We start from the raw sequence: 24,044 nt of genomic DNA on the forward strand, positions 1-24,044 counted from the left end.
AAGCCAAAAATCCCATTTAGGTGCTGATCCTTTTGGGGCTTTCCTTGAGCACAGGAGCCTGCCCATGTTGTAAGTTGCAGGAGTCGGGGCTTTACAAAATCTTGATGAGATTTTTTTTATGCCTGTTTCTTTGATTTTCTTTTTTGATTTGACAAAAGTTGTTATAAAGGAGAATATATATTTTAATTCTTGGCCCTTGTGCCATAGCCTGTGTGCCATTCAATCTGTTGTCTGCAATATATTTTGTTTTAGAATTATTTGGGATGGTTTGTAAATGTGCTATAAGATCTTTAAATCTGCTTCATGATTTCTAATGCAATAAAATGCTTTGTCTCAACTCAAAGTTTAAACGATATCTCCTTAAAACTTTGTAGTCAAGATTCACTGGAAGGTTTAAAAATCATGAAAAGCTATATGAGTGTAACTTTGGAGAATGTGGAATGATAAATTATAAGTCATCTGTAAACTTCTCAAAGGTTTGCCAACCATTCATTACTCAACCCAAGTGCACTCTGATTTTATTTTGAGAACTGGGAATATAATGCTTAGTCAACTCCTGGAAGGGAAAAAAAAAAAAAAAGGATTGTCTGTTTGAGCTTACTTTTGGAGCTAGGCCTTGAGTCTTTGCATTTTGACAGGTCTCCATTTTTTATTCTGAATTCTTTTGTGAACATATTTTGTTTTGTATGAAAAATAGCTTTGGAAAGTTCACGTCACTAAGTGCTTCATTGAAATACAATCAGATTAAATAGAGAGAGAGAGGGATTTAATTATTAAGAGCAGGATATAATTTCTGCCTTTCTTCCATCCCCTATGCTATTGTTGGTTCCAAATATTTAGAAGATAGGGTTCTGCGATGGTTTTACATCAGTCTCTAAGGCTGTGTCTACACTATGAGCTAGGGATGTAAGTCTTCTGTTCAACTACACATATTCAAACTAGCTCTCATCAAGCTAGTGTGACTATAAATAGCAGTGTAGTCACGGTAGCATGGGTAGTGTAGTAGAAGCACAGCTGCCAGCAACGCTCAACCATTCCTCAGCTGCCACTACCCATGCTACTGTAGCTATATTGCTATTTATACTCATGCTAACTCAATGACAGCTAGCGTGAGTATTATACACAAGCAAGGAAATCACAACCCTAATTCATAGTGTAGACGTTGCCTAAAGGTTGATACCTAAGGAGTTTGAGTGATTTGCGTAAGATCACAGTAGCAGGGTTCAGTTCATGTTGGCCACATGGAGAATAATGCAGGGTCCATTTGTAGTGGATCATTTGCAAGTTCACCCAGAGGTTCACATGGAGTTTTGGGTTCTACACAGCTCAATCTCCTTTAAAAGAGCCTTCACTTTTCCCCAGCTAGGGTGCATTTTTTTTCTTCCTTCATTCATCCACCAAATCTGACCTTATTTGTCATCATGGGGAAGTAGGTGTTGATGACCTGATTCCTGGTCTGTCTTGTGTTACTTGCTCTGCGCTCTTCCCCAAGATGGTAAAGAAGCAATTTTTTTCTGCTACTGTACTTCCGTACTCTCACCTTTTTGTTCTTCCCCACTGAATTCAAGGTCTTATGATGTGTGAAATGAGAAGAAGAAATTTGTTCTGTGTCCCCTATCACTAACACTCTCATTCCCAACTAACTCTATTACTGAACCAGCTGCAGAGAAATCCCATAATATTTATCAAGGTAGCTAAAAATCTCCCTTGTGGTTTCCAAGCAGCTATGCCCTATAGTTTGAGGCATCATAGCTATCATGTGTTTGCTTGGAAAACCCAGCTGTGCCTTAGTTTACCACACTAAGGATTTGAGTGCATCTCTGCAGCCAGTTAAGTAGATGTCTGGTTCATAGAAGTAGTGGGTGTCTGTCTCAGCTGTATCATGGAACAGAGATGGTCAGAAATGAAACCAGGGAGGCATCAGCCCTTTCTAGGTGGCCTTCCTAAAGATCATTGTTTGGGAAGAGGCTATTTAGAAGATCCTGGGAAAAGCCCAGGAGAATTCCATCTAGACTTAGGCAGGAGCAGGAGGAAACTATAGTGCCTATCCCATCCTAAGACATCTAAGGCAAGGTTAGATTGTTTCATGGGCCAATAAGGGGAGAGAGCCAGCTATTTGGGGGGTGGTTGGAGGTGTGGTTCTGTGGGAGAGAGGGAGGCCATGAAAATACCTTAAGGCAGGTGTTCTCAACCGGTGGTACGCGTACCACAGGTGGTACGCGGAGGACTGCTTGGTGGTACGCGAGACGTACCCTGCCGTTGCTGCCGAATTCCCCCCCACCGTCGCCGAACCGAACCCCCCCCGCCGAAGACGCGCAGCCTGCTGCCGGCTGCACTCCTGCTGCCGCCGAAACACCCCCTCCCCTCGCTGAAGCCTGGCAGCCCACCGCCGGCTTCCCCCCCGTGCTGCCGCCGAAACACCCCCTCCCCCCGCTGAAGCCTCGCAGCCTACCGCCGGCTTCCCCCCGTGCTGCCGCCGAAAAGCAACCCGGCTGGCTCCGCGTGTTAGTTAACGGCGGGCACGATTCGGCGGAGGGCAGTCACCCCCTTTTTTTACTGGAGTACCACTCGGATCATGACCAGTGGTTCTTGACCTGACCCGACTGGTACTTGGGAAAAAAAGGTTGAGAGCCGCTGCCTTAAGGTATTCCAAGAGCCTTCTTGAATCTGGACAGAATTTAGTGGTTTGCAAACACAAACATAGCCTGATTTTGACCTATAGCCACTAGAGATCAATATTTTCATACATGGGAGCTAAAATTAGGCACCCAAATAAACAACCTGGCCTTAAGAGTAACTGCTGAAAACCTGGAACTCCCACTGAAGTGAAAAGGAACTCCAAGTGCTCAGCACCTCTATAAGTCAGACCATTTTTATTTATGTGCCTTTTATGAAACCCTCATTTGCAAATGTTGATCTACCTTTAAAATTATAGTCCAAGATTTTCTTGGCTTTCAGTTCTATATTAATCATTAGACAGCTCTGACTGTTGCTCTGTGTCTTACTGGACAGCAGAATGGTGATCAGGAAACTGAATAATAATGAACTTTTATAATAATAATGGACCTTCACTTGCAGTAACACCAATTTATATCATAATCCTGTCAGGCCACACAAATTAAGCAGGTTCTAGACAGGTTCATAATTTGGATGGGAGATCATCATCATCATAATAGTGGTGTTGATGGGTCAGCAAATGACATGATTTCCTCTGAATCATTACTCAATAGTATCCCAGAATGATACTAGCGAGCCCTTTGAGCCTCAGTGGAACTGCCATCTTTTGGATGAATTGTAGAATGATAGCAGTTCGGGGACTGGAAAAAACTCAATTTAGTGTGTCTCTGTCAGAGCAGAACTATTCCCTAGTGTACATTTACTACTTTTAAATTTTATTTCATTTACAGTCTTCTACAATTGCAAAACCGATTGAAAGACATCATAAAAAGCCTCCCATTATAAAAAATAAAATAAACAAAATGTATTTTGGGGGCAAAAAAATCTATGCCTATGCCCCCCTATTCCAGTGGGTATTTAGCATGCAATTTTTGTTTTGTCAGCTTTGGTTATTGAATGGCCCAAAAAGTGGGATATTTTTTATGTTCATCTTAAATTCTCTCTTAATTTCATCCAATTCATTTTTTATATCATCTCATATGATCTCAATAATTATTTTCCCTCCTTAATATTTAACTTTTAAATATTTTAAATGTTTAGCTATTTTAGATTGCTCCCTCATATTTGTGACTTACACAAATTTTACATATTTAACTCTTAGTTTGTCATTCTAAATCAGTAGCTCAAGCTCTTTGTTTTTCTCAACTACAAAGATTGGTTTAAGTAAGGATAAATTAATTTTTTTTCTTTTTCTCTAGGGCCACCTTCTGCTCCACGGAATGTGATTTTTAATATTAATGAAACAGCTCTTATGTTGGAATGGAGCCCACCTAGCGACACAGGGGGGAGAAAAGATCTCACCTACAGTGTCATCTGTAAGAAATGTGGATCAGACACCAGCCAATGTGAAATATGTGGTGGAGGTATCCGTTTCATCCCAAGACATACAGGCCTGATTAACTCATCTGTGACTGTGCTTGATTTTGTGTCTCATGTGAACTATACCTTTGAAATAGAAGCCATGAATGGAGTCTCTGAGCTGAGTTTCTCTCCCAAGCAGTTCACAGCTATCACAGTTACCACAGATCAAGATGGTAAGTTTTTGTTGTTATGCATCCATTATTGCCTGTACAGTTTGTGTATATTGGTTGTAGCACCTGTTTTAATGATGCTCGATTCAGTGAGTAGTAAGTTTTGCAAATTATTAATTGTTGGGCGTTTGAGCATAAATTACAGTTCCCATTCAGTGATTAGCACTATGCTCCTCTCAGGTTCTTATGGCCCCAGTATATAAAAGTACATAAACATATGCTTCAGTCCTGTGAATTTAAGTAAATGTTTAAAATTAAGTATATTTGAAAACAGTGGGATTGGCTAACTGAGAAATGGCTTTATTTAGGACAAGGGATAAAGAATTAAGTTGAAAGGCTAACTTTTCTTCATTGATTACCAGAAGTAGTGTGAGGATGTGGAAAACCTATATGAATCCATCTTATGGAGAGCCTAGGAAGAGTCTGGAAATCGTTGGAGTCTTTAAACCATTGAAATATACAGATGAATCAGTTATTTTATTGGCGTGCTATACTGTCGGGGGTATGGATACAGTCAATTGAAATATGCCTTTTAAAAGATTAGAACTTAACACTACTTACACATTGATTTCATGTATTTCACATTTCAGAAGGGTGAAAAGGAAGTAAACTGAAATTTACTTTCAAGATCTGGCTAAGTTTTCCAATTCTTCATTCAGTATGCTCTAGTTTAGAAGATTTCTACATAGCCTTTTCAGCCACTATCTCTCATTATGTGAGACATCTTAATGTGTATGTGAGCGAGCGAGAGAGAGAGAATATATATTTCAGCTTTAAACTTCTGGTTTTGAGGATTTTGTTGTTTTGGATGTAAGTTTTATTTTTTTAGTAAAATGCATGTTATAGATGGACTTTTATGGGAAACATGATAAACTAGAAGAATTCCTGAATCTTTTATTTCTATTTGTGTTTTCTCTCTTTAATGGAGCCTATAAAATGCATACTATGACAGCAAACAGCACAACAATATAATCTATATCGGTGTTCTCTTCTGGCTTGCGTTATTGTAGATCAAGAGGTTGCTTCAAAATTATTCCTTGCTGACATTTCTTCCTGAAATGTATTTTTTCAGCTGTGCTGTGACATTGCAACTGTAGCTGAAGTTCTTAATGTAAACTTCAGATAATGAAGTATTTAATAATCAGTTTGTCAATCTTTTTGTAGTAAAAGTGCTAATATAATAGTACTTAGTAAAAGCCCTAATGTTCGTGAGGACCTAAGCATGTCTTTTAGTTGTATTTGGACACTTAATTCCTGCATAGGTCAGCCTTGCAAATTCTGGGGTGAGTAGCTCTGTTGATGAGTGAGAATGACTTGTTTTTGTTTCCATTTGGGCAGACAAAAACTGGTAACTCGCTGTGTTAAAAAAAGGTCATTTTCTATGACCATATGAAAATTGACCACAAATAACACAAAATCTACTTACCCCCTTAACATGATGATGGTAATAAAAAAAAGCTAATGATAAAACATGCTAATGATATAATTTTTGCTTTGAGAACTTTCTGGAGGCCTTAGAACTTTGTATCACTTCCTGATCCTCATCCCTTTTGAAAACTCTTAACCATTCTCATTAAAGCAGAAAGCCGTGTCAGAAGCACATATATATAAAGCAGAAATATGTACTTATTTTTAGAGGTTATATGATGCTAAATGCATGTCACCACGTGTGCACAAGTGGAGATCACCAGAGATATATTTTGTTTTTAATCTGGTAAAAAGTTATCTGAACACAGCTTGTGAATTGTAGTTAAACCAAAGATTTTTTTAAAATAATGCATCTTTTGCTATTGTCTGTTCCCTGTATAACAGTATAGATTTTCACTTCAGTTCAGCCAAACAAGGAAAAGACCTATGGTTTGGTAATCCATGACAGCCTGACAGTAAATTCTAGTTTCTTAATGGGTATTCTGCTTGCTTTCTTCACAATAATTCTTACATTTCTAAAGATGTTACAGTTAAAGCCTCAGAGAATTAAAGGATAGATGTTCCGCATCTCAGTCAGTTTATTTGTATATAAAAAGGACAGTTTTGCAGGAAGCAGCACTGCAATAAATGAAATGACAAGACTTTATAAAACATATTTATAAAGATAAAAGCACTTTTATAGTCTTAGAAATTCTGTAGTTGTACAAAATAGTGAGAAGAGTAGGTTATCTATCAAAACGACAGAGAAAATAAAGTCAATAGGAAATATGCTGGGGAAGAAAATTAATGGAGTTTTGGTTGGTGGAAGCTATATAGAGAAAACAAACTTTTTTTTCCAAACTTATGTTTAGGCATGAATAAAGAGTGGTAACAATAAAAGAACAAGGAGAAATTTGTTCTAGAAATTTAACCTGAGAAAAAGAGACCAGCAAGAGGAGCAGTTGTCTAATTAATTTGAATAAATTAGGACTAATGTTTCTGAATGTTGCAGAGACTGAAATTCTTGGATGTAAGGTGTTATATGAATGCAAAATCATTGTTTGTTTGTTATACTATTTATTTATATTTTCATTTTTCCTGTATTCACTAAGGGTTAATGAGATAACATATAAGGCTATTATCATTCATGGACAAAGTTAATGTACACAAATGAAGTGGGTGGAGCTTAGATAGTTTCCAATATCTGTGAAAAGTTTTAGGGACCAACTGCTTTTTTTTAAAATAAGCCTACTAATAGAATGTGTTGCACAAAATTCCTCCCAGGCTCTGAAAATCCAAAAGGGACACTTCAGTCTCTGGGGAAATGAATGCATAAAGTAGAACTTTAAAAATATGCACAGAGTATTACTTCCTAGCCCTGAGCATATTTGTATTGTATTGTACATGATTGTTTTGATTATGATTAGTTATGATTGAGATGAATTTTGCATTTTACTGTTTGTTATCCCAGATTAGAAGAAATTTATTCTTAAAACAAGATTTTTTTCAGTGTGTTTGAATGTTTTAACTCTGTATGGGTGAAATAGTGTTATTTTACACATGCGTGAGTGTGTTGAACATTGAGTAATTTTATTCCTCAAATTATTAAAAATATAGCGTAGCAAAACAAAGAATAGAATGGTGAATTTTAATAATTACTTGTCATACTACTACTTCAGGTATGAGACGCACCTCATTATTTTAGTCACATACGTTCTTACCAGGCCAAAAGAAGACACTCAAAATTACTCAGAGTTTAAGTAATGAATAATGTATGTAATACAGAAAGGAAAATAAAAAGACAATTTTTAAAAAATGAATGAGAAAATGAAGACAAGAAAACAGTGGGTTAGTTAAGTTACAATTTCTTGTGTTGCACCTTTCTTATGGGGAGCTTCCAATAGAGATTATCTTTTTAAGACTGGATTCCCCTTATTTGCGGACACTCTTCACTAGGTAGGTGACTGTCCTTAGAACTTTGACAAAGTTAAAACATTTTAACTCTTTATTTAGTGAAATTTTGATGTCATTTTGGTTACACAGTGTTTCATGTTATCTGAAATTCTCTTCAAAGCAGTTATAAGCACACTGTAATTCTTACACAGTACATGAACAGTAAATTTACAAATACTAATTATGCAGTTTTGTAAAAACTGTTCTTCAGTATTATGCAAAATATTCTGACCTCAGTCTATACGAAGGCATGTATGTACAACTGAGAATTTATAGTCAGGTGGAAGATTTTGGGGCATAACTTTTGAGTCCTTTTGATCCTCAAACCTACACAGTTCCACGGCAATGGTTCCTCTGCAGGTCCTCTACATACTGTGTGGTAGAACAACACTTCATAATGGGACTATTGGGCTAGGTGGGTGCTTCCTACAAATCATAATCTGCTCATCACCTTTGTATGCTTGGATTATTTGTCCTCTTAACATAAATAATCCGTTCAAACAGCTGTGGGAGGCTCACGGCCAAGCAAATTATAGATGAAAATTAACATTGTTTTTGTAACCTTAAATTGATCCTTTGTCCTGAAAATGAATGCAGAGAGCCAAAATTTGTACCAGTTGCATGTGAAATTTCATAACAAAATCTGTTTTTGATATTATGTTCAGGACAATAAACATCTGTTTTAAGGAATACAAGAAATATGTAAATACCAAAACTGTGCTTTCATTACTTAAAATGAGCAAACTAATTATTGTTTTCATATTTTGTAAGCGGGGAAGAGAGGAGGATTGTCTGGGTATACCAAAGGAAGGATGGGAGATGCTTGATGTGGCCTGATTAAAACCATAACTTTATTATTAGATGTCTAAGATTATCTGGCAGATAAAGTGTACAATGCTGGTAACCTCATGTTTATTCAGTAACTATCGGGGAGCTTCTGCCAGCCCCTCTTTTTCCATCTAGGTCTCCCGGCCAACCTATTGCTAGGACTTTACCATCCACCTCCCTTCCCCTTGTAAGAGTTCTAACTTGGGCTATAAGAAAGCAGTGGTTGGCTATCATTCATAGAAGCCCCAAACCAACCCCATTCGCCATGTATTTCTTTAACCAGTATCTCCTTTTTAAATCCTTTACCAAGCCATCTATCTGGTCACTGTACAGCTTCCCTATGGAGTACCTCCACTGGGCATCTGCCCCGTGCTTACTTACATAATGAATTGCAACATGTAGCCTAAAATCCTTTATGCCTCACATCAACAAAGCCCTCCCTGAATCTGCTGTCGGGAAGGCAGAAAACCCCCCACTTCCCTTAATCCAATCTGGTGGTGAGGGAAAAATTCCTTCCCAGCCCCCCCTAAAAAGGGGAGGCTAGCACAATGTCTACAGCAGGTCCTGACCAAACCTGATATTTTGCGACCTGAAAGGATGGGGATGGTGGGTGCTGCCTCCCCTGCTCCATGGAAAAAGCTTCTCCTGCCCGTGCTTGTCCCTTATCAACCCTTCTGCCCTTCCAGTCCCAGGAGGTTGAATCAGCATCAGCACATTGACCCATTCCCCTCTTTTGCAACAGCTTTTGATCACTCTCCCCATCTCACCTGTAGAACACTGTTCCCTTTCCCTCAGTCAACCAGACAACATCCTCAAAGGTGCGGTATCATCATTTACTTAATGGGAATGCAGAAAATCCTCTAAAGGAGACAGTGTACTATGGTCTGTCTGCATGATAATTGCTGACAGATGTCAATTTTTTTAAAAAAATCATAGTTTATAGTATTAAAATCTTGAATATCTTATTTATTTTTCCTTAACAAGTGTGTGGGTTTTTTACCTCGCAGATATAGATGTTTTTCTCCATGTGTGTGTGTGTTTGTGCGTGCGCGCGCGTATGCACACAGCACAAGCCAATTGATTCTATTTTCTTTAATTTCTTGTGCACCAATGATATGATCTCATACTTTTCAAACAGTGTTTTTATACTGTGGTTATTTGTAATAACTGATATTTAGGATCTGAGGTATATTTCCCACCAAATTACCATGTTATGTTCAGTAACTAAAATTCTGGGTGCAAACTGTTTACCTGATGATACATTTGACAATAACATCACAAATTGCTCTATTTTAATATGCAGTAGGGATGTTTGTGAAGAACAGAGTAAAATGAACGTTGTATATAAATTGATAGATTTTATAGTATTGGAGGAAGTAGTTTGTGAAACTCTTAAGAAATTCAGATGTTTATTCATCATCTTGGATGATTTAAAACAAAGAATGCTTAATAAGCCTATTCGTACTATGTGCACCCTTCTCAGATAGGAACCCTATTAAAGTAATCAAGCACATTTCATTTAGTTAGAACCTTTCACAGTGAGTAATATGTAGTTAGAAGAATCATCATTGAATATTCTAGTCAGAGATGGGTGCAAGGGATTCCACATATAAGCCTGTGACTTCAGTAATTAAAAAAATTTGCCACAAGCCTTAATTAACTGTCTGCTGAAATGCTTCAGCTTTTGTTTTCAAAGTTTACCTAAATATTTCTGAAAGGTGTTTTATTTTAAAAAAAAACCCTTGTGTTCCCATCACATGACAAGCAAAATGAAGATTTCTGTTGCTTTCTTGGCAAGAGGAATTATTTTGGTCAAAGGCAGTAAAGGAAGACATAAATCATGGCTAGTCAATCTGAAACAAATTGTGTTTGTAAATGTCATGACTTTCACATAAACCTTTAGGGAACATGTTCAAAGTGAAGGACATGGTAAATTACAAACCAATTCTGCTGATGTTTGCTATGGGGTCTTTAAAGCAATTATGTCAGTAGCAGGTTGCGCTGATTCATTTGCTTCTTAAAAAGTAGTTTCTTCACTACTCTCAACAACCCTTCTTCCACTTCTGTGTCTCTTCCGTATGGATCTGCCTTAGGCTCACAGTTTTGGAGGCAGTTTTCATTTATATACTGTGATAGCATTAAGTTATGCATATTGGAATAAGGTCAAAAGCAAATTCAAAATTACCTAATGTTTCTGAAGCTTCAGAAAACTATTTGCTTTACAGCTGAGTTACTATCCAATAATATTTCTAATAACAAACACTTACCAGGTTCTATAATGAAGGCCATCTCTCTGCTAGCTCCATCTCTGGATTACAGACCTGAATATGCTTTCACCCCAAAGTAAAATTCAGACTGGCCTCCCATATAAACGATAACAAAGATTGCATCTGTGAAAAGATTAACTTTCATTAGGAAACGCACACTGAATATTTCATTTTGAAATATGTGCTCTTCTCTTAACTTCTGGCATAAGTGAGGCTTGATTTTTTCCTATATGAACTCTATTTCTGACAAGACTGGGGGATGACAGCCAGTGTCAAGGGTTTGAAAACTTTTCGGGGGTGGGGGAGGGGACAACACCGATAAAAAGACCATCTCATTGTAATCACACATCTCCTCTATTATTCACATGATCTGTAGCTTCCAAAGGGAAATGCTTTAATGTATATGAAATCTATATGTGTATTGTGCCTTACTTCTCCTTTTTTCTCACTTAAATGAAAATTATATCTACTGAATGGGTAAAAATTTAATCAGCTATTCATATATTGCTAAAAATTCTATGGTCAAGTTGTTTAATTCATCAGTTCCCAAACAATATTGGTCCTGTAGAGCAATTGCCGGTGATGTGTGCTTGGTGTTATGATGTGATGCCATTGCAGTCTATTGCCAGCCAGCTCTTCCCAATTCCTGGGACCAATGCCTCCCTTGTTAAGATATACTTTCAGGGTGTCCTTATAGAATTTCCTCTGTCCCGCGCGAGTCCTCTTACCATGACTCAGTTGAGAAAAGAGGACTTGCTTTGGAATGTGAGTATCAGCCATCTGCACACAATGGCCAGCCAAGCAAAACTGATGTTTTGTAATCTTCACTTCAACACTGGTGATATTAACTGCAGAGAGAACGCTGGCATTAGTGCGACGATCTTCCCATCTGATACGGAGAATCTTCCTAATGCAGTGCTCCATATTCTTAAGATAGTTTTGGTATGTCACCATGTCTCACTTTCATAATGAAGAGTGGAGATGACTACTGCATTGTCAGTCAGGATCTTAGTTTCCATTCTCAGATCTCTGTTAGTAAAGACACAACGAAGCAACTTTCTGAAGGATGCACTGGGACAACAGACCCTATGTTTGATCTCACATCAAGATTGGCTGTCTGGAAGAGGTGGCTACCAAAGTAAGGGAAATGATCCACGTTTTCCAGGGGTTCACCACTGATGACAATTTGTGGGAGAAGGGGGGCAATTCGTTCTGGGGCAGGTTGGTGGAGCACCTTAGTCCTCCCAATGTTGAGGGAAAGTCCCAGGTTACAGTCACCCATTTGGGCCTAGCGCCTTGTTGTTTCTCATCTGAGTGATGGCACGCCAAACTTCCTCAGAAGATAAGAGATTGACAAGGGGTTCTGTTACTAGATTCTGAGGAATGGACTTGATGGTGGCATCTGACACTTAGATTCATGGTTCAACAAAGTCTTGAAGTGCTTCTTCCATTGTTGCTTGATTGCTATATTGCCCTTAACAAGGGTGCAGCTGTCCTGAGATCACAGAGGGGTTGGATCACTTGAGCTTGGCCCATAGATGGCATTGCTTGAAAAAAGCTTCTCATATCATGTTGATCAGTAAAGCTCTGGATCTCCAGGGCCTTTGCTTGCCACCACTGATTCTTGATGTCATGTCGCCGCCTTTGAACTACTGCTTTAAGCCAATAAATCTCTCATTTTTGCTGGTTAGAGGGCTCATTTTGCCAAATGCAAAATGTGCTTCTCTTCTGATGAATAAGTATTAGGATTTCCTTGTTATTCTCAACAAAGCAATCCTGATGGTGATGAGTGGCGTATCCAATTGATTCATCACATGCCTTGTGAAGCACAATTCGGCCGCTGTGGCCACAACTGAGCAGTCCTTTTCAGGATTCCCTCTGCTCACTGTGAATGGGGAAGGGGCTCGATAAGGTTCCCTAAACGTAGGCTGCCTCAAATCCCCTCCCCCCTAGTTAAATGGGTGTGTCCAGCGGGATCAGTCAGAACTTATGAAGCAAATGAAGATCACCACTTGGAATGTTCGCACTCTCATGGAGTCTCCGAACAGTGACTGTCCTGAAAGAAGAACTGCCATAAGAGCCAGAGAACTTGCAAGATGTGACATCAGTACTGCTGCCCTAAATGAGACCCACTGGGCAGATGAAGATCACCTGAAAGAAAATGGTATACCTTCTTCTGGAAAAGAAGGTCAACTGAAGAGAGACATATTCATGGATTTGATTTTGCCATCAAGATCAAGATTGCTAGCCAGCTTTTAGAATTCCCTATGGGAATTAATGAACATCTTGACTCTTCGTCTTAAGCTTAGTAACAGCCAGTATGCCACAGTCATCAGCGTGTACCTTCCCATATTTGAGGATGACAAAGACAATAAAGAGCAGTTTCACTGTGCTCTTGATGCTCTGACTGCCACAGTCAAGGAAGATAAACTTATCCTCATGGTTGGCTTCAATGCAAGAGTTAGGAGACATCCCAAACTCTGGAGGGGCATCATTGGGAAAGAAGGGGTGGGGAAAGTCAACTCTAATGGCATTCTTCTCTTGAGAAAATGTGTGGAGCATGATTTGCTTATTACAAATACCATATCTAGACAAAGGGACAAATATAAGACCACTTGAAAACACCCACATTCTGAACACTGGCTTTTCTTGAAAATGTCATTGTCAGAGCTCATGATTATACTGATGTCCATATTACACGAGCCATGAGAGGTACGGATGATTGCTGAACATACCATCGTTTAGTCAAATCAATCATGAATATGCAGCTTGCCTCACAACACCACAAGCAACCGAAAGGAATGCGGAAGAGATTTAACATCAAAGCACTTCAGAATCATGCTAGTTGTGAGATCCTTCAGAAATGCCTCGTTGAGAGGCTCTCTGACCTACTGACAACATCAGTGACATCCACACACATTGGGAGGAGATCAAGACCATTTATGAATGTAGCTTATCATTTAAAAACAAACAAGATTTTTTATATGTAACTGTGTTTGTGTTTACTATGCTCATTCTTTGTGTGTTCCTAGAACGTCCATATCTCCACTCTATTTATTTTTAAATTGCAGCAACAGAAGCTGGATTCACTGTAATTTACCACAGAATTTTCAATTTAAAATAAAGGAAATACTGGCTTTTGAGTATTAGTCTTAAATAGTACCTGCAACGGCTTCTAAAGCATTAGTTTGATTTATAATTATATAAAAGAGTTAGAGATTAATGCGTATTATCTAAGTGATTCATAAATTATGACTTGTTATGCAATGCAAGCAGCTGATGTATGATCCTGCAAGTTACTGACAAGTTGTTCATCCAGTTTCCAATTCAGTATGTTACATTTTGGAAATAAATTACCATTTTATTTTATTAATTTAAATCTGTCTAGAAAACAAATTGATTGTTTCAGATTACTGGTTCATATATACTTAAAATTAAATATTGAGCCTTCATTTTTCAAAATTAGGTTGTCGTAGTTAAATTGTCTAACACTGATTTTTATTCTGTAATAGAAGATCAATAAGGACTGGAAAATATTGTTCTGATATAAATTAGTGGAGCTCAGGAAATATGATCTAAAATTCAAGGGTGATGGGCCACATTATCTTTCATTAACAGAGAATATATAAAAAAGAAATTGATCCTTATATTTTGTATTAGACTAGCAATGTCATTCGCTATGTAGAATTTGTTAATTTTTCTTCTGTTTTTTCTGAGTTTGTGGTTTTCTATTTGTGATGCAATTCTTAATTGATATTAGTGTGGCTAATATATTATGGGCCATCACTGACCCATATTTCTAGGTCTGACTAGATATTCTAGTGAAAGGAAAAGTAATATAAGATAACGTACTAATGATATTTGAGATCCACTGTGTCACTTTATTGAAAATATTTATCTTCATTTACAAATCATTTAATCCTGGAAAGTAAGTAAAACCTTCTGAAGAAAAGAGGTAGTAAAATAAGGATCATAATATTCCTTTCAGAAGATGATAAATGATACTGGCCTTTAAAAAAATTGGGGTATATTTTGATTTTGTTTTTAAGTGAATTTAGTGATGGTGAAAGGTGAATGACAGAATAGTGATTAAATTCTTGCACCTACCCCTAGAACAGATGTGATGTAGGTGCTTTGATTTGCTAGTCCGCCAATATATTTTAACGTTGACCCTGATAGACCACCTTTATGGGTAAGAAGATATTTTTGTTTCCATACCCATTTAATCCTTGGTCTCTTGCTGAAGCTGCCAATAAGGGTGCCGGTTCCAGTGTTGGCTTGTATGCAGGCCTGCCAACAGCAATTCCGGACCCCAGAGCAGAACAGTCAATGGCCCCCTAGAAAGGATGGCTGAGGTTTACATGGGCGGCGGGTGAAGCTTCCTCTCAAGGAGACTAGCTCCCCATCCCTCCTCTTCCACCCGAGGTCCTGCCCATGCTCTGCCCCAGGCCCCATCTCCTCCACCCGATTGGCCCACTCTCTTCCACACACACCCTTCCCCCAAGGAGCAAGCAATGGCAGGATGGCTGAGCAGGGAGGGGGGCGGAGGGATGCAGCGAGCAGTGGCAGGGAAAGGGGCAAGTTGCGGGGAGAAGAGAGATAAATGCAGCGAGTGATGGTGAGCAGGCTGAAGGGGGAAAGGAGGGACACAGTGAGCGGCGGGGTCAGGCAGGGCCTGGGGCAGAGCAGGGGTGGACTCTGGGTTGGGCCGCAGGCAGAAGAGGCAGACGGAGCTAGCCTCCCTGAGGGGAAGCTTCACCCACTGCCCATGCTGAGGCCCTTTTAAATTGCCTGTCCTCTGGGCAATTGCTCCCTTTGCCCTCCCCCTGTTGGCGGGCTTGCTTATATGATATGACAATATACTATTTGACTGAGACCATAGATTCATCTGACATAGATGATGAAATATTTGACAGATCTTCAGGGCCACATTAGTAGTGACTGATGTTCCAATCCAAAGTCAATAGGAGTATTTCCATTGACCTCAGTGGAAACTTTCAGTCATATTGGGATGACTGCCAATGCATCCATGTGGAGACCTATTGACATGGTCAGAGCCTTAAAATAACATTTTATATATCATCTTACTACCTATCTTTCAATGGGGCTCTACATGAGAGCAGGAGGCCCACCTGCATGAATCAGTTTGTATGGATAGAGCCTTTGAAACCAACATTTACCTATCTCCTTCATTTTTGCCTTTTAAAAAGAATTGTTGCTTTTCTCTGAGATCCTTTAGTGCTGTGGTATTCATGGCCTGATTTTCATAGGTGGTGAGCAACCGCAGTTTCCATTGATATCATTTGCAGTAGTGGATGCTCATCATCTCTGAAAATCATACCTCAGTATGTGGTATGCATTCAGTTCTTGGTGTTGCATGTTCACTTGCATGATTCCATTATAGATAATTGCAAATCTTCTTATTTTGCCCTTGCAAATGTGAACAGAATTTTGTCTTTGAAAATGGCAATTTCTGTCTTCAGATATGGTTAAGAATAATTACTGAATGAATAGTTTTAAATATGTATTCTACAGTTAAATTCCCAAACATTAAATGTGTGGTTTCCTGGTGCTGTTTTAGTAAAAGTAAGTCTATGGCATGTTCAGACATAGTTGATTATGCAATATGTGCAGCTGCTATATTTTTTTCACTACTAAATATATAGGTATTATGATGAAGGAATAAATAAAATTACTTCAATTAATAATAAGTGTTTAATTATATTAACCCCCCTAGTTAAAGTTATATTATAATTAAGTATAATTTAAAATTTCAATAGATATAAAATTTATACACACACAAACTGATATGCAAAATCATGGCTTATAATAAATGAATTAATGATTTGCCACTCATTTTAACCTAACCAATACAGATTCACTAGGACCTTCTATTGAAAGGGCTATTTTCCGATAATGAAAGAATATAATTTTAATTATTTGATATATTGAAATAATTTTATAATATTTTATCATGATTATAAGATTGTTACATAGACTATACTTTTTCTTAAAAGTAAAAATACAAAATTTCACTAAAATACTCATAAATCTGTTTTCCCTTTTAATATGGTTTAATAATTACAAATAAGTTTAGAGGTGAGACTCAGCATTTTACACTAAATATATTACAATATGCTTTAAACAATCTTCCTACATGGCTAGGATGTGTCAGAGATTAGTAAACATTTTAAGTGCCCATGCAATGTGTTGTAGCTGTGTCGATCCCAGGATATTAGAGAGACAATGCATGTCAGGCACTTAAAATGAGACAAGGTGGGTGAGGTAATATCTTTTATTGGACCAACTTCTATTGGTGGGAGAGAGACAAGCTTTCAAGCTTATACAGAGCTTCAGCTTTCTGTAAGGTAGAAAGTTCATCTGTGTTACCAACAGAAGTCGATCCAATAAAGATATTACCTCTCCCGCCTTGTCTCATTTTAAGTGCCTGACATGCATTGTCTCTCTAATATCTTTTGAACGTATGGACACTTAATTTAGATGTCTAACTTGGAGCTGAGCTTTTTTGAAAATCTGGTCCCTAATGGTGATACTGCCTACTTTTCAAAATCTGGTTCTTGGTGTATATGTAGTATAAAAGATGTACTAAAAGTACAATGTTCATTTCAGAAGGATATATATGCATATAATAGCAGGTGTTATACAGGTAGAAATCCAGAGTAACCATAAGACTATATGATTTAACATACTAAAAGATATATCTGTGCTTCTCATTTTTTATGTAAAATAAGTACCTGATCAGTACCTTACTCAGGCAAGTAGTCCTATAGACTCATGTGAGTAAGGTCACCAGGGTTTTTGCCTCACAGATTCTTTCTTTGTCCTGTTACATTAAACAAATTGTTCTTAATATTACTGGAAACATTTCCTTTTTACCAGGTTGGTCATCTTTTACTTAGAACTCACTGGATCTGTTGAACCTTGGTTATTAGCTTCTCTTACAATAATTGCAGATAAAAAGATATTTTACAGATAGTTGCAACAGTAGTATTGTTTCAACCATTTGAACATAGAGTTTATAAACATGACTCAATACATTCTTTACATGTCAAATATGCATATCTTTATATCTCTTATTCATGTGCATTTGACAATCTATATAGTGGGTAATATAATCTAGAAATTTATGAGCTATGTGTTAAGTCCCTATATAGGACTAAAATTCTCTATTAACGTAACAATGACAATTTGATTGCCCACAGTCTTGATTATCAAGCAGGGTTTGTAAGATACATTTGGTAAGTTACTCTACTGAGAATAATGTCTTGTGTTTGTGTGCCTTTAGAGTGCACTCACATTCACACATACCTCCAATCCTGCAATCAAATCACTGAGTGTGGATCCTTGAGCTCTGGCAGAGCCCCATTCACTTCAGTGAGGCTTCTCAGAGATTTGTGCCAGCAGATTCAATTGCAGGTTGGGGCCATGGATGAATATTGTATGTGTTGTATGCACTGTGAGTACTGCCGTATACAGACATGCAAGCCTCAATAAGAAAAACTCTTATCTGCTTGCATCTTCTGATGCTTCACTAGGTCAAAGATCCTATTATTCTGGATTGAAACCGTGTGAAATATTTCTTGAAACCAATACGATATTCTCATCTCCAAATAATAGCATCCCAGATTTATTGTATCTAATACAGATGTCAAAGAGATTGCTATGTCTCTAATAACCTCCATGGTCGTCTGTGTGTTTCCAGTGCATTAAAGTCATTTGGAAAATGCCATTTACATGGTTATAATGTAATAAAGTATTAAATATATAAAAACAAATTCCAAACAAAAAATCTTCATTAAAAGAACATTGTAGTTCAAGTTGTAAAGTCAAGCACTAAAAAGTTAGGACATGCCAGAATTACAGGTTGCCTATGCAACCTTTTAATTTGGCCCTTGTGTGCCTATGCATTATGATACAGTTTTAACTACCTAATCACAAGCTATTTTTTCCTCAGGTCTATATGAAATTAGGCTGCAGTTCTGTGTTTCTTCTTAACTTTAACTTTCAATGTGTGTCCCTAGGCCTTTTTACTGCAAGTTATACAAACCCTGAACTGAATATGTCATATTTTATTACTTCCTGGGTTCTGTATTACATTCTGACTTTACTATCTTAGTGCCTCATGCATAAATTAATAATTAAAAATAATAATAAATTCATCATCTCAACACCATGGATGTAAGGAAGTAGAATTATTCCCATTTTAGAGATAGAGAAACTCAGGTACAGGTATTTAAGACCAAAATTAGCACAAATTTCCACTAATTTTCGGGGCCCATTGACTTCAGTGTGAGCTGAGTGCTCAGTACTTTTAAAAATCAGGTATTAGATATCACAGGTTGGGCACCCAGAAATGCAGAATACACAATTGGGGTCTGTCTACACAGCAAGTAGGCACCCACGGCTGGCCTGTGCCAGCCAACTCAGGCTCGTGGGGCTGTTTCATTGCTGTGTAGACTTCTGGGTATGGGCTGGAGCCCAGGCTGTAGCACCCTGCAAGATGGGAGGATCCCAGAGCCTGGGCTGCAGCCCGAGCCCAGAAGTCCATGCAGCAGTGAAACAATCCCACAGTCCAAGCCCCGCAACCCTGAGTCAGCTGGCATGGGCCAGCCATGGGTGTCTAGTTGCTGAGCAGACAGACCCATAGTAGCCACTAGATGTGGACATTGAGGCAAAATGAGGACAGACACATGGAATTAAGCAGCAGGCGGCAACTTTTATTAAACTTTAACACAGGGAGAGGCGCTACCTACCTGTCACCCATTCTCTCCTATACCAGGCATTGAATTGGTTCCAGTGCAGGGATTACAGGGCTCCTTATGAAATAACCCACAACATGTGTTAGGCTCTCTTCAACCTACCCCACAGGACTCAGTTCTCTCTCTGGGTCCTAGTACTTTCCTCCCCACAAGGAGGACAATGAATGCAGCAGGGTGGGGACCGCGACCCACAAGGCCCACGAATATCATGATCTTGGCCCACGAATATCATGACCTTGGCCCATGAATATCATCCCATCACATGAGCCCATCACCAAAATCCCAGGTCTGATGCCACTCAGAAGCATTCCTTTTATTCTCTTGCCCACACTGGAAACCAACTGTAAGTTGCGACAAAAACAACTCCACCCCAATACCTCAGTTAGGTACTAAGCATGTTCCTACTTAATCCACTGTGGCTTGAAGGTGCTGCAAGGAAGGCAAAAACCTCCCTGGTTCTCTGGAAATTGACCTATGGGAGAAAATATTCCTTCCTGACCCCCTAAACAGATAATTGGCTAGACCCACAGCATCTGTCAGGGCAGGTTCCCTGTCCTAGTTCAGGTGGGTAGGGTGGGCTGCTGGAACAGAACCAAAAGAGGCCCCACATGGCCCCCATATCGGGTTATATCCTAAGAGCTGGGGAATGCTGGCCAATCATCACCTCTCTACGCCAGATGGCCAATGGGTGCCAGAGGCCCCCAGCGGGAGGAGCTACCTATTGTCCCTTGGCAAATGTCTCCCTCTTTGCTGCTGGGACTGGCCCCCCTTTTACCCTTGCCCGCAACAAGTTCATCCACCTGTTGATGCAGGTGGGTGACATTTCTCAACATTTTGGTGTGACTTCCCCAATGTCACATAACTGTGTCAGAGTCAGAATAGAACCAAGTTTTTGGGGGGCTTTACCACCTCATCTCAGCTCTGTTTCTACTGCTACTGTGATTACCTTAGGTGAATTCAGTTGTCTACATGTAGGGCTGCATAGAAAGTCTGTTCTATAATGAATACATTCAAAAGCACACTTGCTTTTTTGTTACAAATGGCTCCGATCTAACCTTCTGCCTAGTACTGCTCTGATGACTAAGCAGAAAGTGCACAAAGAGTGAATGTGTGTGCACCTCACAAAAACACCTCTCTGAAAAAGGGAGAGCTCAAACAGCCCTTCAATTGTCTTTAAAAAAATAGCTGCTGCTTTTTTTTCCTACAAGGAACACACATTTTCAGTCAAAATTGACAGGCTCTTTGAGCTCCCCCTGTGCTTGGGGTTTTCATGAAGGGCACTTCCCCTTTGGGAAAGTAGCTTACAAGGGCTATGAGCTACTTTGGCCACTTCCTCACCTGGCAAAATTGGAAAGATACAAAGTAAAGAAACAAGGGAAATATTTAATTTATCAAATGAATACATTGTATCGAGAGAGAGAGAGAGAGAACTGCCCTCAGATCACCTTAGACATTTTCAAAGGCAAATATATGGAAGAATGTGTCTGCACTGCAGCTGCAAGGGAGCCTTCTGGCCCACTTACACAGACTTGTGCTGGTGGGGCTTTCGCTAATGCACTAACAATGGCTGTGTGGATGTGCAGTGCCAGTGGAGGCTCAGGCTAGCCTACTGGCTCAAGCCCAACCTGCCCCCTGGGTCTGAGCTCAGGTGGGTGGCCTGAGCCTCTGCTGGTGCAGCAATGTCCACACAGCTATTTTTAGTGCACTAGCCGGAGCCCTGCCAGCTGGATTCTCACTACCTAGGCAGGGAGGCTCCCTTGCGGCTGCACACACCTGAAAAGCCTTCAGGGCCTAAGTGGCACTAATAGTAAAAATAATAATAATAATTAATAATTCTCCAAATTATCATTTGTTATTTGTAAAAGATTGCAGGGAGATGGAGACTCAGTTGAGGAAGAGAGAGGTGAGTGAAGAGCTGAAAGAACATATAACACTATAAAGGTGCTACTTCCTACCAAAGTGCCCAGAGGCAGCGGGGAGGGAGGTGTCTGTGTGGTCCTTTCAGCCATTCTAAAGTTGCTTTCCAGATGCTGTACACTATTACAAATTTATTTGTTTTTCATAACGGAGAGTTAAAATTGGCCACTGATTCTGGGGATAATGGGCCCAAATTGACAAAGAACCCTTTCTTTGCCTCCCTTCCCCCTCTCTCCAGAAAAAAGAGAGAGAATGAAGGCTAGAAAAAATGAACAAACAAATATATTCAGAACAGTAGCTACAAGGAATTTATAATCTTTCTCTGCTAATGTATGTTATCCTTTACATAGTGAAAGAATACATAACAGTTTCTAAATATCTTTTAAGAGATTTTTTTAAGTGATTGTGAAAAATCACTCCCTAGAAGCAATAGCCCACTCTTGGGATTGCATTAATAGGGTATTAGTGCACTGCTCTTTTGGTTGAACATACTCTGTCTTTGGTCTCTTACCTCTTAGTATGCCCAGAGCATAAACCAGTGCCAGCCTACCCCTGCACACTTCGGGGTGGCTTATTTGCATAATCAGAACATTCTGAGAGTGATTAACAGGGGGGAAAGAACTTTTTGGAACACTAAACTCTTTCTGTCAAGCCACTGAGATTTAACTGCAGTACATTCAGTTATAAAACAGTTTTTCATTGATCTGAGCTGCTGAATTCTTAACTGTAGTTTATTTTCACTTTGATTTTGAAATCCATAAGTGCCAGTCATGGCTTTTAAGAATGAAAATCATTGGCATGGAAGTTTAAATTAAAAGTGATAAATTGAGAGTGCTAGTGGCCACTGCCTCAGCCAGACACAAATGCCATGACTATAGCTCTAAACATCACTGCATGCTTGATTTCAAATTAAGTGTGACAAATTAGGCAGGAAATTAATTGCCAGCTTGGAATAAATACTGTGATGCTAATTGGAAAAGGCATCAAAAAGCTACTTTTTACCTTTGCAGGAACCCCATCTAACATATCGGAAAATAGAAAAGCACTAATAAAAATTAGTCTGATTGACGTAATGGGCATTTTCTGTCTGTGCAGCTGTGCATGTAAAGGTGACTTTCCTTTGAGAATGTATTTGCCGGTCTAAAATGAGGAAGCAAATTGAAAGATTTCTTGTAACTAGGTTGTGGCTTATTGGGGTGAGGTGTGTGTGTGTGTGTGTGTGTGTGTAATTACTGGCTAGATATTAGAGTTACAGTCAACTGTTCTTGTGGCAGCAAGTGCCAGAATGAACAATTGCTCTTTAAGTGAATGTGACCTTAAAGACCAAGAGAAGTTGTAAATCACATTTTCCTTAAGTGGTCTCTCATTTATTTTACTTTATGTCCACTATGTGTAGAGATACAAATGGGCACTATCCTGTTCAGAAATATACAACAGTTTCCTCTTTCTGATGTCTTGCTCCCTGATTTAATGCGTGCATCAGTATTTGTAAAACATTGTCAGAACTAATCTGCCCCCCCCTTTTTTTTAGTAACACCTTAGTTATGATTTTGTAGCATGAACACTCCTTTTGTGATTTTATAAAATGGTGAACTATTTATTTGTATGCTACAGGAAAGCAAAACATCTTTAAAAAGAACCTTCAAAGCTGAAGTTGAAGTAAATTAAAGGTTATGACTTTAACCAACCATTAGGATTTCAGGTTGAGATCTGTACCTTAAAGCTCCGCAATGTGAGCTGTAATGTTGCAGCACATGCAAAATAGTTTAATATCAATCACTCTTTGGAGACCTCTGTGCTGGAATAAATGAGAAAGTATGGAGTGTTGGATTTAGCTCTTTATTCTCCTTGTTACGCTGGATCTGAGTCACAACCCTGGGGCCTGCTTTTACTTCCACTAAAGTCAATGGAAGATTTGCTTTGGACATAAAAGGGTGCAGTATCAAGTTCTTAATGTTCCCTTTGTATAAGGCACTATAATATAATGTGTGGTATGTTGTTATGGAAACAGAGTGTTGGGGGATCAAGGGAAGGCGAGTTCCAAAAATATTTCTGAAAAGGGAAAAAGTCATCTGTAAAGCTTTGCAGATACTTTGGACACAATATATTCTCATCTTTTGTTGATAACCCCTTTCAGAGTTTTTAGTTTTCTTCATTTTTAACATGCTTTTGCAGCTACCACTTCCATATGCTGTCATCCGTTGTAAGTGTGTTACACATTGCATATCACAAAGGTTTTTCTCGTGGTTTGTGCATTACTATTTCAAAAAGGGTATAATATGAAAGCATGTGGCTGTAGCATCCAGACACTCAGCCCAATGGAATCAGCTAGTGGTGTTCCTAAAAGGATCAAGAACCATGATTTTAAATTCTCTTTTTCCTTCTAACTTAGATTGAATTGCTCCAGGCTCACCCTGGCAGTAGCTGCGGATGTCTTGCCCCCATGACCCATCTACTACACATTGAGGCTTCCTTGCCTTACTCTCCACACTTCTGCTTAACAAACCTGCTTGCTCCCCGGCCTGCCTCATATCCTCTCCCACCTTCTTCATGGCCCATTCTGACCATTACTTCCTTCTTCCCTGGTCTTTTTCTTGTCTCCCCCTCACTTCTTACCATTGCATTCCAAGGAACCCCTATGCCATCTTCTCACTGCCTCCAACCTCATGCTTTCCTGATTCCCT

General features: G+C 39.0%; 1 protein-coding gene across 1 annotated transcript in view; it reads left to right on the top strand.

The window, feature by feature from the left end:
* Positions 1-24,044, top strand: part of EPHA6 (EPH receptor A6) — a 709,227-nt gene that overhangs the window by 345,565 nt on the left and 339,618 nt on the right. Inside the window, exon 4 of the mRNA XM_067546257.1 lies at positions 3,876-4,211. Within this exon, the coding sequence (XP_067402358.1) occupies positions 3,876-4,211 (336 nt within the window). The remainder of the gene's footprint in view (positions 1-3,875; positions 4,212-24,044) is intronic.

Source organism: Emydura macquarii, unplaced genomic scaffold (assembly GCF_026122565.2).
Source record: "Emydura macquarii macquarii isolate MOO-44397 ecotype Brisbane River unplaced genomic scaffold, CSIRO-AGI_Emac_v2 contig_1119, whole genome shotgun sequence".
Classification (NCBI taxonomy): domain Eukaryota; kingdom Metazoa; phylum Chordata; order Testudines; family Chelidae; genus Emydura; species Emydura macquarii.